General features: G+C 41.1%; 1 protein-coding gene across 1 annotated transcript in view; it reads left to right on the top strand.

The window, feature by feature from the left end:
• The window catches only part of LOC126647314 (protein patched homolog 1-like), a 166,892-nt gene that overhangs the window by 121,081 nt on the left and 30,829 nt on the right, over positions 1-14,982 (top strand). The window contains 4 exon segments of the mRNA XM_050329444.1: positions 6,763-6,905; positions 8,990-9,173; positions 10,646-10,926; positions 12,492-12,629. Of these exon segments, the coding sequence (XP_050185401.1) occupies positions 6,763-6,905; positions 8,990-9,173; positions 10,646-10,926; positions 12,492-12,629 (746 nt within the window).

Raw genomic sequence — 14,982 nt, 5'->3', positions numbered from 1 at the left:
AGTACTGTGTCCAGTTCTGGGCCCCTCAGTTCAGGAAGGATGTCGAGGTGCTGGAGCAGGTCCAGAGAAGAGCAACCAGGTTGGTGAAGGGACTGGAGCACAGGCCCTATGAGGAGAGGCTGAGGGAGCTGGAGTTATTTAGCCTGGAGAAGAGAAGGCTCAGGGGAGACCTCATCACTCTCTACAACTACCTGAAAGGAGGTTGTAGCCAGGTGGGGATTGGTCTCTTTTCCCAGGCAGCTATCAGTAAGACAAGAGGGTATGGTCTTAAGCTTTGCCAGGGGAGGTTTAGGTTAGGTATTAGGAAGAAATTCTTTACAGAGAGGGTAATCAGGCATTGGAATGGGCTGCCCAGGGAGGTGGTGAATTCTCCATCCCTGGAGATTTTTAAGATGAGACTGGATGTGGCACTTAGTGCCATGGTCTAGTAACTGTGGTGGTAGTGGATCAAGGGTTGGACTTGATGATCTCAGAGGTCTTTTCCAACCTGGCTGAATCTATGATTCTATGAGTAGAGGGGAAGGATCACCTCCCTCAACCTACTGGTAATACTTTGTCTAATACAGCCCAGGATACCATTAGCCATCTTTGCAGCAAGGGCACACTGCTGGCTCATGTTCAACTTGATGTCCACCTGGACCTCTAAGGCCTTTTCTGCAAAGATGCTTTCCAGCTGGGCAGCCCCCAGAATGTACTAGTGCCTGGGGTTGTTCCTTCCCAGGGGCAGAATTTTGCACTTCTTGTTGAACTACATGAGGTTCCTGTCAGCCCATTTCTGCAGCTTGTCAAGGTCCCTCTGGATGACAGCACAACACTCTGGTGTATCAGCCACTTCTCCCACTTTTATGTCATCAGCAAACTTGTTGAGGGTACACTCTGCCTCATCATCCAGATCATTAAGATGTTGAACTGGACTGGATTCAATAATGACTCTGGGGGTACACTGCTAGTTACTGGCCTCCAACTAGACTTCATGCCACTGATCACCACCATCTGGGCCCAGCCATTTGGCTGATTTCCAACCCACTTTACTGTCTACTCATCCAGCCCGTACTTCAACAGCTTCTCTATGACAATCTTAAGGGAGACAGAGTCAAAAGTCTTTCTCAAGTCAAGATAGACAATATTTTCCCTTGTCTATTAAGCCAGTCATTTCATTGTAGAAGGTTATCAGGTTGATCAACTGTGACTTTCCCTTGGTGAAGCCATGCTGACTGCTCCCAGTTACCTTCTTGTCCTTCCTATGCCTGGAATTGTTTCCAGGATTAGCTGTTCTATCACCTTCCCAGGGATCAAGGTGAGGCTGACTAGCCTGTACTCCCCTGGGTCTTCCTTCTGGCCTTTCTTGAAGATAGAAGTGACATTTCCTTTCCTCCAGTCCTCAGATACTCCTCCCAATGTCCATGATCATTCAGTCATTATAAGAGAGGGTAGCCTCACACTCACTAAATAATATTTTCCCCACTCCTAGGATAGCAACAAACAACATTTTATTAAAGGGGACTTTGAAGTCCCTTGAACTATGGTAGAATATCTATGGTTAAATCATCCTCTTTCTGGACAGGATCTGAAGGGCTGCATTCAGCAAGTTTGGCAGGTTTATTTTTTTGCTTTGTTCTCAACCTGCTAGCTTGTCAAGTGGGTATGGTTTTGTAGGATGACCTGGGAGGCAGTTTTCTAAGGGAGGAGGGAAGAATTAATAAATGGGAATGAATACTCAGATGTCTCGGTTTAATGAGACTGAAGTGTTTTGCTAAGTAGGATGAGTTATGAGGAAGACCCAAACTCCTCCCTCTAAGCAATTGTAAATCTGAAATTAAGAGGCTCCAATTGAGGAAGTATGGAGAAAGAAAAAATAGCAGCCCTTTATTAAAGGATATATGTGTATTGGTAGAACAACAAAAGAACACAAAACCAACTAAACAATAATCCTGTACCCAAAAGTCCCCTTCAAAAAGGAAACAGTTCAATACTTTCCACCTTTTGACCCAATTCTAACCATGATCAGGAGGGGGTGCTGTTGGATTGATGGGCACAAACCACTGCCAAACACGGGAGCAGAGGAGGGAAAAGGCGACTTCCTATCTGAAAAGTTCCTCTGCAGATGGGTCAAGACTCTCTGATGAAGTCTGAGCAGGTCTGGGCTGGGGGCAGAACAGGGTGCAGGAAAGCAGCGGCAAACCAGGGCCAGAAAACAGCCATATAACCAGGCCAAAAAACAAATTGAACTTCGGACCCCTCCAACACACACCTTTCCTGAATTAAGGCAAAAATTAAGTGTCTCCAGTCTATGAGGAGAGAGAAAAAAAACTTCAGCACCCCTCTCCACAGTCTTCAGAGGGCCATCAGCTTGGAATGTGGATCTGGTGGTTAGTTCCTTTTTGTGTGCCAATTACCCTAGGCACACACCTTTCCCCTCCCTCCTTCAACATCTTTCTTTTACAGCAATGCAGGGGAAAGAAAAATTCCCTGCTTGGTCTTTTTATAACAAGTAAACCTATGACATAAGGCCCTGAAGTGGTGTCATTAAGGTTGTGTAGAAAACAACAACGCAACACCCTTATCTCCTTACAGCTGTGGCTAGCCTATCTTATCTGTAATGATGATATTCATTACAGTTCCTCAGTGCAGCTGTGAGGTGGGTTGGTGATTTCCATCACCACCCCATCCCCAACCTTTTCCTTCCCTTGTTTGAATGTGAAGTTTGTGATCTGTTCTCACAGAACCTCCTTGTACTGGGTTGTGGCTTTCTGTTCTAAATCTGACCCAAATTTGTGCTGTGAGGTATTCCTTCCCCTTTAAAGGGCGGCAAAGAGGAAAATAACAGTTGAGAGTGAATAGCTGTTAGCTGCGATCTTTACATGTGCTGGTAGCAGATACTACGACTTGTATTGGGTACACAATTTTAACAGATAGAACAAATTGAGTACTCATTCTGTGCTCAAGAAGCAGCTGAGTGTTTGTTTGAAGATGAAAGTTTGAGTGTGGTGGGCTTTTTTCCCCTTGTAGTAGAACTTCTGGTTGTATCATAGAAATTATTGTCTCAGTGCTCTGCAGTAGCTCCAGACAGTTAATGGGTGGGCTGTGTCCCCTTTTGTGGTTTAATGTGCTTTTGGTGAGGGAGGAGGGATTATGAAGACTGTATTTCTCTTCTGGTTGATGGACTAAATCTCTGCCTGATTTTAACTCCGCAGTAGCCAGTGAGGTTAAATCAGGGCTGAACTCAGCCCCTTCTGTTTTCGCACCATCTGTGTCAGGGTGACATTTCAGCTTTGTTTTGAGGAGAGTGTAAATGAAAGAGTAATTATTGTGGTTTAACCCTAGCTGGAAAATAAGCACCACACAACCTCTCATTCACACCCTCCCCCCTTGGTGGAATGGGGGAGAGAATCAGATGAGTAAAACTGAGAAAACTCATGGGTTGAGATCAAGACAGTTTAATAATTGAGTTTCGATCAGTCCATGGCAGGTGGTAAGACTGTGTTTCCACTGCTGAGACAGTCAATTACAGGTATACTGGACACCCCTCCAAGTGAAAGCAAACTGTAGCCTGCGCTCTGCCACCAAAAGGATTGAGAAAAATGCATTAGAGATATCCATTGTGGCACCATTTGGCTGCCTTTGACTCCAGCTCATATTGAAGTTCCAACACATCTGTTACGGCAGCACTCAGAGGCCATGCGACTTCATTCAGGTCATGATAGTCCACTGTCAGTCTCCATTCTCTGTTAGACTTTCACACTGGCCGTATGGGACTATTAAAGGGTGAGCGAGTCCTGCTGATCACTCCTTGGCTCTTGAGTTGAAAAATCAGCTTATGGATGAGAATCAGGGAGTGCCACCGGTGCACTGTTGTGGTAGCAATTGGCACCCATTCTTCTTCGACCCTCAGCAACCCCACAAATAGAAGGATCCTCCAAGAGACCATGCACAGTAGAGAGCTGTTTAATTTCCTCCATCTCCAAGGCAGCTATACAGAAAGCCCACTGGTACCCTTTGAAGTCCTTGAAATACCCTCTCCTGAGATAGTCTATGCCAGGAATGCACAGAGCCTCTGGGCCAGTCACAACGGGGTGCTTTTACCACTCATTTCCAGTCAGGTTTACTTCAACCTCCAATACAGTCAGCTGTTGGGATCCCCTGTCACTCCAGAAGTACAAATGGGTTCTGCCCCTGTATAGCTTGATGGCATTAGGGTACACTGTGCACCAGTATCTACTAGAGCCTTGTACTCCTTTGGGTCTGACGTGCCAGGCCATGGGATTCACCCTATGCAGTAAATCCAGTTGTCTCTGTCCTCCACCTGGCTCGAGGCAGGGCCCCTCTAGTCCTGGTCATAGGCTTCTCCATTTACTTCTTGTAGAAATGGATTAGAATTCCTTTCCATAGGATAAGTAAGATTAGTCCTTCCACTCTGCCTGGGGAACTGTCCAATGGAGACTTGAGCAACAACTTTCCTGGAAGAACCCTCATTTGTGGTTGTTTTTCCTTGCAATTCGCATACTTGTGCATCTAGGATTGAGGTAGGTTTTCCATCTCACTTCCTCATGTCCTCTCTATGGTCCTGCAGGTAAAGACCACAGGGTATCCTAAGGGGCATACCCAGTATATCCTCCCTCTTATGCAAAAGGACACTTACTGTTAATAGCTGAGATGCAGGTCTGTACAGGTGGGGAGTAGAACATATTCTCTTTGAATTTCTGGAACTCCTGGGACAGTTTCTCCACAGATGAGGCAACAGAGGAAGAGTGATTTTTTTTTTTATATTCCCGAAGTTGGTGAACCACTTCATCCCCTGCCAGTGCCTCTTCATCTCTCCAGGTCATTACTGCCAGTGGGTTGGCATATGACAATGGTGTGTTCTGTACAAATTTCTGTCACATGGGTTGTGTGCATTGGACTTTGTCTGGATCTGTGGATGACTGCACATTGTTTGGGTCAAAATAAATCATCTCAAGCATGACTAATTCCCCCAGATCCTGGATACCTTTCTCTACTCCAGTCCATTGGCCTGGGCAACATATATCTTCCTTGAAGGGATACCTTCCCTTCACACCTGACAGGAGTGACCTCCAGAGGTCAAGGACTTGTGTCCCTTTTCCAATCACCTTCCATAGAAAGTGATCCCAGCTTCTTGGTTTCTTTACCCTCTAATTCCAAACTGCCAGCCTCGTTGTCCCCACATTGGAGCAGCCAGGTGACAACATGCTCAACTGGACAACATCTGAAATCTTTTTGCATATCCTGCAGCTCAATCAGGGATAGGGATTGAGTGGTTACCTCTTGTTCTGCCTCTTCCACTTGTTCTTATGATTGCTTTGTCCTCCTTTACTAAACGAGATGTCTTTCGTGTCCGTTTCTTCTTGTGTACAGGGGCAAGTGATACCAACACAGGTTGATTCTCTGGTTCAGCTGCATCATCCATCACCAGGATCTGAGTAACTGTAGTGCTTGTCGCAGGGTTCCAAGTAGCTGCAATGCCTGTCATGGGGATTGGCATAGCCACAGATAGTTGCTTAACCCTAAACAAGATCTGAAGCACATTCAGCATTCCTAGCAATCGGACCAGGTCCAGAAATAGGCTAATTTCAACAACCCAGAAATATTAAAAATTTTCAAAATTCTCAGACAGTTCTGTAATTAGCCTGGAGAAGGGGAAGATGTAAGAAAATGTCTCCCCCATAGGTCAGTTCTCTGAGGAGAAAAGGCAAAAGGTGTAATTATTAATAGTTCACAACAGATGACTCCTGAAGTACAGAGGTGATGGCAATGCTGAGTGAACATACCAGCAATTCTATCATATCACAAGCCAGTATTACAAAGTACAACAAACCAAGAAACTTAGCCCAGGCCCCAGAGATGACAAATACCAAAACAGCAAACACATGCTCCAAGTAAGTAGGTACATAATATAACTCTGAGAACAAGCACAACAACTCTTTGAGAAAATAAATCAACATCGTGACCAGTGACTATTAAGCCAATACAATGAATGCTTATAACAAATTTGTTTTAATATGCTCTGGTCAAATCTGTCATTATCTCAACCCTTCATGCCCCACATTAGGCACCAAAAAGCACTGTCGACTCTACTCGGCAACTAAGTACCACACATATGATCGTTCACTCCCTCCCACTTTCCTGGGAGGAGAATTGGAAAAAAGTTAAAACTTGTGGGTTGAGATAAGAACAGATTAATAATTGGAACAAGGTAAAAACCAATAATAATAGTCATGAATGTAATGAAAAGGAGAAAGGGAGAGGAAAAACCCCAAGGAAAACAAGTGATGCACAATAAAGTTGTTCACCACCCACTGACTGATGCCCAGCAAACCCACCTTCTGGGTAACTCCCCTCAGTTTATATACTGAGAATGACATTCTGTAGTACGGAATATCCCTTTGGCCAGTTTGGGTCAGCTGTCCCAGTTATGGTCCCTCCCTGCTTCTTGTGCACCTCCCACTGGCAGAGCATGAGACACTGAAAAGTCCTTGATTTAGAGTAAGCACTGCTGAGCAACATCCAAAACATCAGTGTGTTATCAACATTATTTTTAGACTGAATCCAAAGCACAGCACTGTACCAGTTACTAGGAAGAAAATTACCTCTATTCCAGCTTAAACCAGAACACTGCTTCAGCTATAAATAGTCATACTTTATATTAAAAAAAAAAAATATTGTTTCTTCGTACTGAAATTTGTTTCAAAGATTGATTTCTAATTTGCTTGTTCTATCTTCCTCCCACCTTCCTGAACTCTTTAGGACTTCAGCATGCATTTGACAGTGACTGGGAAGCTGGGAAAATCACTTATAACAATTATAGAAATGGATCTGACAATGCTGTTCTGGCTTACAAACTCTTGGTGCAAACAGGCAACCGAGCAAAGCCCATTGACGTCAGCCAGGTACTGTATCAGAGTCCATGGTGGTTTATACAGGAATGCACAATCCTGTCAGGAGTTGGGGGAGATGCAAGGAAAATGCCATAGCTCCTTTTTTCATCTTGATGAATTGAAATTTTTGAGTTGTACCTACCTGTGTAGCCTCGCTGACTTTGCTTGAGCTACATGTTAGCTACAGAGTCTGGCCTGTGTTGAGAAGTATTTAAAATCAATACCAGGAATGCCTGTCCTTGGTGATTATTGGCTGGCATACGTTAAATGCTGTTCCTGTCTCATACACACACACACACACACACACACACACACACACGCAGTTTCCTCTGCGTTTGGTGTGGAAAATGCTACTCTTCATCCTTAGGTAGGTAGAGACTGGTCCTATGCCAGACATACAGCCAATGTTAGCCTTGTTGCTCCAAGTGGCATTGTTCTTGATTTGAATCAAATTTGTTTATAGGGATGACCTTTGTTCAGCCTTCTGCTGTGGCTTTGAATCTAAAATTTGCAATTATTTGGTTAGTTCCTACCAATTTATTAAAAACACACATTTTAAAGAAAGATGTTTACGAATGATAGGGAATGGAAGGGGACTGAAATAACTATGTTGTACTTTATTATTGTATTGTCATTACTAAATATAGATATACTGTAGTAGAACTGAGAATGGCAGTTGGTTGAGCAGCCTAAATAAAATACATCTGAGCTTCTTTCACAAGGTTATCACAGCATATGACTGCTTTTGCTGCTTTTTAGTATCGCATAGGTAAGTGAAATATGCTGGGTTTGACTCCTTATGCCAAAATTTTATTTTAATCCTCTTAAGAAAAAATTGTGCAGGAACCTAACTTCTCCTCTCCTAGAATCATCATTGACTCTCTGTGCTTTCAGGCAGAAAATAGTCTCTATAGTGAGTTTCTCAGCAGATCTGCTTATTTTCATTTTTTGCTGACATTAAAGGTGACAGATTTACGGATTACACTATTCAGTTACCATGGTGTGTAAAACACATTGCTAAATGGCAGCATGCAGCATGCTGTAAGGTTTGAATGATGCTTCAGCTATGAATTTAGCAAAGATTGGGAACCAAAGGGAAAACCTTTAATGAGATTCTGTTTACCAGTGTGTACCACATACACTGCTGATACAATTTCCTGTGCCTGGGAGGGAGAAAAGTGTGGTGCATCCACAAGGGCTGAGTATTGTACTATGCAATTCCAAAGACAGTTTGAAGACATACAGTTGTTGCATATCCTGTGGCTTAATTGAATTGGGGGAGGGGGAAGGTTGACTTTTTTTTTAACTGTCATCACTGCTGTTCTTCATTTCATTAAAAGGACCTGAAGCTGGAGCCAAGCCAGAATTTGAAATAAACAAAGCAAACAAAGAAACCCCACAGTAAAACTTTGAATTCAGAGTCCTCTGTCAGAGCTCTAGCTGTGCAGTATTTGGCTGAAGAACCCTAGAAGCATACCACTGCTTTTTACCCACAGATACATTTGCCAACAGTGACCCAAATAACACATTGCACTTGTCTGGTTTTTTGGGCACTGGACATTTTCTGAAACGAATAGATCATGGGAGACAAGTGTTAGAAAAGTTTATACAGATTTTTTTTGGTTTTATAGCTTTCTATTTACTGTGTGGTATTTTTTTCAATATTAACAACAGAGGTTAACCGCACACAGGCATGTATAGGGACTCTTGCCAAGTTTTTTTCCCCTTGCTTTAAAATACATTTTTCCAGTTCTGTTGGTTTTCACCCTCAGTTAAAGACAGCTTTTTGGAATTCAGATTTAATTGGTTCAATTTGTTCTAGAACCATCTGCTGATTTAGTGGGTATTATAAAAATTCTATAAATATTAATTTATAAATAACTACTTTCCACTGTTGCTGTAGCTATTTAGATTTTTCTTCATTCTCAAACAATAGTTTGAATGGTAAGTCACTTCAAGTGAAAGTTAATGCTGTTTTCCTTTCTCCTCTCCTATATGTGTGTGTCACATCTCTAGGCTTTTTGTCATAAGCTTTGCAGCAAGAGCCCTGAAAGTGAAACTCATTCTGAATGGCTTCTAATCTTTCCATTTTGCAGTTGACTAAACAACGCTTGGTGGATGCAGATGGAATCATTAACCCAAATGCTTTTTACATCTATCTGACAGCCTGGGTTAGCAATGACCCTGTGGCCTATGCTGCCTCACAAGCCAACATCCGGCCTCCCCACCCAGAATGGGTCCATGACAAAGCAGACTATATGCCAGAAACAAGGCTGAGAAGTAAGTAACATTTCATCCTAATGTCTTATTGTTTATATAGGTGGTCTCACTCCTTCCTTCAAGACCTAGTAACTCTATAGTTGGGTGATGCTGTATAGAACTCAGAAGCATAAACAGAACAATATATTGGATTACTCTGTAGCCTCAGGAGACAAACGCAGTTGTGGAATCCAGTGTAATGTGGCACAACTGAAGGGGTTTATCATGTTGAAAAATGAGTTTTATAACAGTTCCTATCAAAGCTCTAAAAACTTATAATAAACACTGCTTTTTAATGTTACCTGATAGCTCTGTATGCGAGAGAAACCTGGAGATTGCATGAAATTCCTGAATGTCATCAAAGAGATTACATCATGTTTATCCTTATTTTTTAGTATGGGAGGAAATTTCATCAAGATAGCTCATATGTATAAGATACCAACACCAATATGGTACAAGAGCTATTTTGGGGAGAAGTCTGTGTGAGTGGGTGGTCTCCTTTTGTCCCTCCCACTCTATGCTGTTCACTCTTTTGCATCCTGAGCAGTAATGCTGGTTTGCCTTGCTGCACTTCAGCAATTCATTGGGAGGATTGCTAGTTGGACACCAGTGGCGAATGGGGGAGGACATGTGGGGGATGACTGGTGCTCTTGAAAATGTGATTGGGTAACAAGCTAGATGTGCTTTAATATATCCAAACCCTGGGGCAGGTATTCAGTAAAAAGCTGGTGAAGATTGCATACATATATTGAAATCTGTAGTTGTTAAATTATATAGAATTGTTTGGGGACTTGATAAAGGCTGTGTTCATCATAAACATAGTCATTTCTGGTATTTAGAGTTTTTAAAGTGTCAGTTGTTCCAATGTTGCCTAAATGGGATACAAAGGCTTTAATGAGCCCCCAGGCTTTCCGGAATACCCCCAACGCGTGCTCCCGAATACAGGTGTTCACAGTTTTTATAATGATTTTCGCCCAATCCCCGTCCAGCCACCACCCAGGTTCTGCCCCCGCCACGCCTCTTGGGAATTGGGTCTGGGGGCGTTTTGGGACCCCCTCTTCTTCATCTTCATCTTCCTCAGAGCACATAATGTTCTTGGAGGCCTTCCAGAGTCCTAGGCCTGAAGGTTGTTGCGTCTATGGCTATATCTTCTTGCTCAGGATTAGGGTGTTCTCTACAATTCTACCTTGAAAATGAGACTAAACAGGCCAGTGGAATTTAGGGGATTGATATGGGAACAGGTAACAGGGTTTGCTATGTGTGGTTGGTGTGTTAAAGGGTAAAGGGATAATATGCTGCTACTCTAAAATCTACATTTACTACATAACTACTTCTAAGATCTACAAAAATTAAAAAATCAAAACTCCAAGGTATCACAAAGATGTAAAATTTTAATTCAACACCTTTAAGCATTCTGCTGTAGAGAGCGTCTTGTTAACCATGCTATGTATCTCCTTCCCAAACATGTTAAAACATTTCTATCCTTTTCCTAGTTCCAGCAGCTGAGCCCATAGAATATGCTCAATTTCCTTTCTACCTCAATGGATTGCGTGAAACTTCTGACTTTGTGGAAGCTATCAAGAACGTGAGAGCTATCTGCAATAACTATGCTGGCCTGGGGATTGCCAGCTACCCAAATGGCTATCCATTTCTATTTTGGGAGCAATATATTGGACTTCGTCACTGGCTCCTCTTATCCATTACTGTGGTTTTGGCTTGCACATTTCTGGTGTGTGCCCTCTTCCTCCTGAACCCTTGGACATCTGGCATCATTGTAAGTTTATTATAAGGGTCTTTGTTGAAGTCAAATTCCTTTCAACATAGCTCTTGCTATAATCAGGAAGGTTTTGTTTATGTCTGGGCCTCTAATGGAGTATGTATATTGCATCATTCATTATATATTTATTCAACTTGAGGGAGTAGAGTTCATGCTAAAGATACAAACCTTCAAAACCTTTGTCCACCGTAATAACCTTTGTCCTTTGTCCACCGTTTTGCATCTTTAAAGGTTTTGTTATTAGGATACATGAATTTTTACCCTTGTTCAGATGCCCATTAACATGAGAAATAAGACATAGAGGAAAATTAGGAATGTTATTAAAGTTATTTCTATTTAGTTTTTCCTTCCTCCTTTTTATCAGAAAATGTTATTTTTTCAAGGCAGTTGCTTGTGACTAACTTGCCTGTAAATTTGCCCACTGGTTTCCAAATTCAGTCTTTCTGGAAAGACTGAAATGGTTAGGTTTTACAGTACACACTGAGAAAAGAGTGTGACTGGGCTATTAAGGAAAAAGTTACAAAATTATAAGTTGAAGAGAATACTCCTCCATGCTTTCTGCAAGGTACTGTAAGCCTCATAGTAAACATTCAAGTTAATTTGGATTATGATGTTCCTATGTTTAAATTCCATAAACTGTTGTATGGTTTATGTGTATGGTTTTATAAATGTTGTGTGGTTTAGAAAAGTGTAAAACAGTTACTAGTTTTTGTATTATACATTTATATGGCAAGTATGTTAAAAGGTAAATGTTTAGTGTAGAATATTTTTCATAGCACCGAATCAAGCAATTTACGTTACCTTTTTAATTCATTAGCTTATAAAATAACTTATTATAGTGCATATGTTTATCCCTTGGAAAGGTGGTTTATTTTCAGAGTCTGCTATTGCTTTTATAAGTTTGTCTCTTTTTCCTGCTTGGCTTTAGAAACTTTGAAGTCAATTCCATGGATTTCCTCCCCTCCCTTATTATTTTTTACAGGGTAGATGAAAAAAAAATAAAAGCTTTCCCTTAGATTTAACTATTTGCATTGTCCATATTAATCCCTTCAAATATCTTTAAAGCTCAAAGGCTCTCTGTAACCTGAGACTCATCAGCTAATTATGACGTTCACCTTCTTCTGGGCTTTAAACCTATTCTGGAGTTATCCTCACTTACATTTGGAGTACTACAAAAAGAATTCCAATGCAGTTACTTGAAAGTTCGTTTTTCTAGAAGGATTTTCAGAGAAAGAGGTGAAAAGGAGAAAATTTATGTTCCAGTGAGTATCCATGAGGAGGAAGAAAAAAATTACTTTTCAAATCCCATTGATAAATTGTTACCAATAGAAAAGTGATGCTTGATCTCTTAACTGGTTCTTGGGATAATAATTTTAACTGACTCTTTAGAGGGTCATTGCTATTGAGCACAATGAAACAAGGAAAAATGGCTTGTCTTTGGGGATAAGAGAAGGACTGATATGAGCGATATATTTTATAGTCCCCGTGTTGTTTTGTAATATCCTTCTTCTTCATTTGTCTAGAGTATGAGAAGTTACTAATGGCTGTTTGAAATCATTTAGGTGGTGGTGCTGGCTCTGATGACTGTGGAGCTGTTTGGCATGATGGGTCTAATTGGAATAAAGCTGAGCGCAGTGCCTGTGGTTATCCTGGTTGCTTCTGTTGGCATTGGTGTGGAATTCACTGTTCATATTGCTTTGGTATGTAAAACTAGAAAGCATTTTCAAAGTATTTTAAAATAAAATGTTATGATTCCAAATCCTTACTTAAACTCCTAAGTCAGTGACATGATTTTCAGAAGAGTATCGATCATAAACCTTGCACAAAGTTTTGTGTGCCATTTGGATTGTCATGGTAGAATACATCTTGTCTAAAGAAATTGTTCCTAACTATTGAGTCAGTCTCCTAGAAGATAAGAGGGAACACATAATAGTATTTTAATATTCATAATGCTTTTTGAAGACTGTGATTAAGATCATGGGTAAATGTGGTATCTGGTTGTGTGAGACATTCAAATACATAGACAAAGCAGAGCTCTTAATAGACATTATTTTAGGCCACACTCACTCATCATGTGCAGCCTCGCTGTTGTTGACACAGTCCTATGTAGTTTTCTATGCCCTTTTGTGTGTAGATTCTGTATCTTGTGGTAACGAAACCTTCAAAGGGAGATATTCAAAATTATATAATGTCATTTAATCTCTCTGGAACAGTAAAATTTGAATGATTTGAATTCTTCATGGGAAAAATCACCTTCTTTTCAAAACCCATAGCTATTAATATTGGGCTCAAATGTGCAATCTGTAGGGAAAGAGTTGTCCTATGTAATAAAGAGAAGCAGAGAGGAAAAAATGTTTGAATGTTTTATATAAACATTTTCAACAGTTTCAAAGTTAGGTGTTCAAATCTAGAGTGCACCTAATTAATGACGGAATGAATCGTGAATTCCTGGCTTAGTGAACAGAAATCACTTTATTTCCTATGATCCAGAGTTTTTATATCATTCACTTCCCACTGGGAGTGGTTAGGCAAATCAAGGCAGAACACAGCTGCAAGCCACACATCAGTCACTCTCACAGGCTGGCCTGTCACACACACCACCCCCCCCCCACACACACACACCTTGGAGTTTCAAGTTACCCTTTTTACACCCCCACATGGTGAAATTGCAAACTGGAGAACTCTCAGCTCTCCCTGGTCAGTAAATCAGAGCTTAGAGAAAACAACACAAAGTCCTCTGAACATTCCTCAGGTCTTTCTCACGCTGGCTGCTACACCTAATCATCCAACTTGGTCAACCTGATGTACAGAAATGAAGAAAAATGACAGGTTTTTTTTTTCAAGGGAGCAGTTGTGGATGCTTGTTATGCAAAACTCATCCTGCTTTATTTGGTGACCAAGACTGGATGGAGTAAAGGGCTCTTTTTCTGTGTTCATATTTAACAATGGAAGTGGTGATCTATGCAATGTTAAGGATAAATTTAGACAAAGGCCTGATTTCTATTTTCTGCCAATTAAACAATTTTGATACTAAGTTGGAGTTATTAGATATTTTCTTAGAAATTAGGGAATTTCAGAATTTAAGTATTTATATATTACAAATTAAAACCTACCCATGTTTTAAAACATTTTCCGTTTACCTGTTCTTAGTAGTGTTATATCTCAGAACTCTCAACATTGCATATGGAAAGGTCTCTTCACAGGATAAATCAATTTCCTATAAGACTATTCTAATCCATTTTTCAGAAGAATGTTATTTTAAGAATATCGTTGTCTTCATGAATTTGAATCTTATTGTACTAAAAAGTAAGAATGAGTCTGGTCAATATAATATAATCTCAATAAAAGGGTGTTTGGAGCCTACTATAATCTCTAGTATATTAGTATCATAACAATCAAAAAAGAAATGAAAGGAGGGGGCTGGAAAATGGGGTGAGAGATGGAGAGATATTGGATGGGGCTTTAATAGAACTTTTAGACTCAACAGGAGGATGGGTAGACTATTGAGAGGATCTGGTGGCAGTGAAAAGGACCTGAGAATTAAAGGGGATCCTAGCACACTGGTGATGGCCAAATATTTGGAACACAGCAGGGGAGGGACCTGAACGCACCCCAGTGCTGAGTGGGACTTGAACCCACTACAGTATTTCCACCAAATCCGCTCAGGGAGTTTTAACACTTACCCTTTAATGCCTCCCACTCGAAAGATGCCAGGTGAAATCACCTGCTGCTGGCAGTTGGATGTTTGAAGACAAGAGGATCCAGCAGTGGTGGCTTAGGGTCCCATCTGGGTCTCCAAACTGTTAATACTTCTCTACCCTAGGTATCCCGTAACGGTCTCAGGCTTTAAATTCTGAAAGGCAATTTATTTGAGTGATACAGTGGTAGAAACAGTTTGAGCTGGGTGCCTCCACAGACGGACCCTAAACAAAGAAATACCTGGGAAATGATACCCTTACAATCTACATTTCTCAGCCCTCACATCATAGTTTTGTCAAATAATAATATTTAGGTCTGGGGTCTTCTTGTTCTTCATTGGTTCTCTTAGTTGTC

The sequence above is a fragment of the Myiozetetes cayanensis genome, unplaced genomic scaffold (genome assembly GCF_022539395.1).
Source record: "Myiozetetes cayanensis isolate MyiCay16 unplaced genomic scaffold, myiCay2020 scf4, whole genome shotgun sequence".
Classification (NCBI taxonomy): Eukaryota; Metazoa; Chordata; class Aves; order Passeriformes; family Tyrannidae; genus Myiozetetes; species Myiozetetes cayanensis.
The sequence above is the reverse complement of the archived record's forward strand: the minus strand, read 5'-3'. Positions and strand labels throughout refer to the sequence as shown.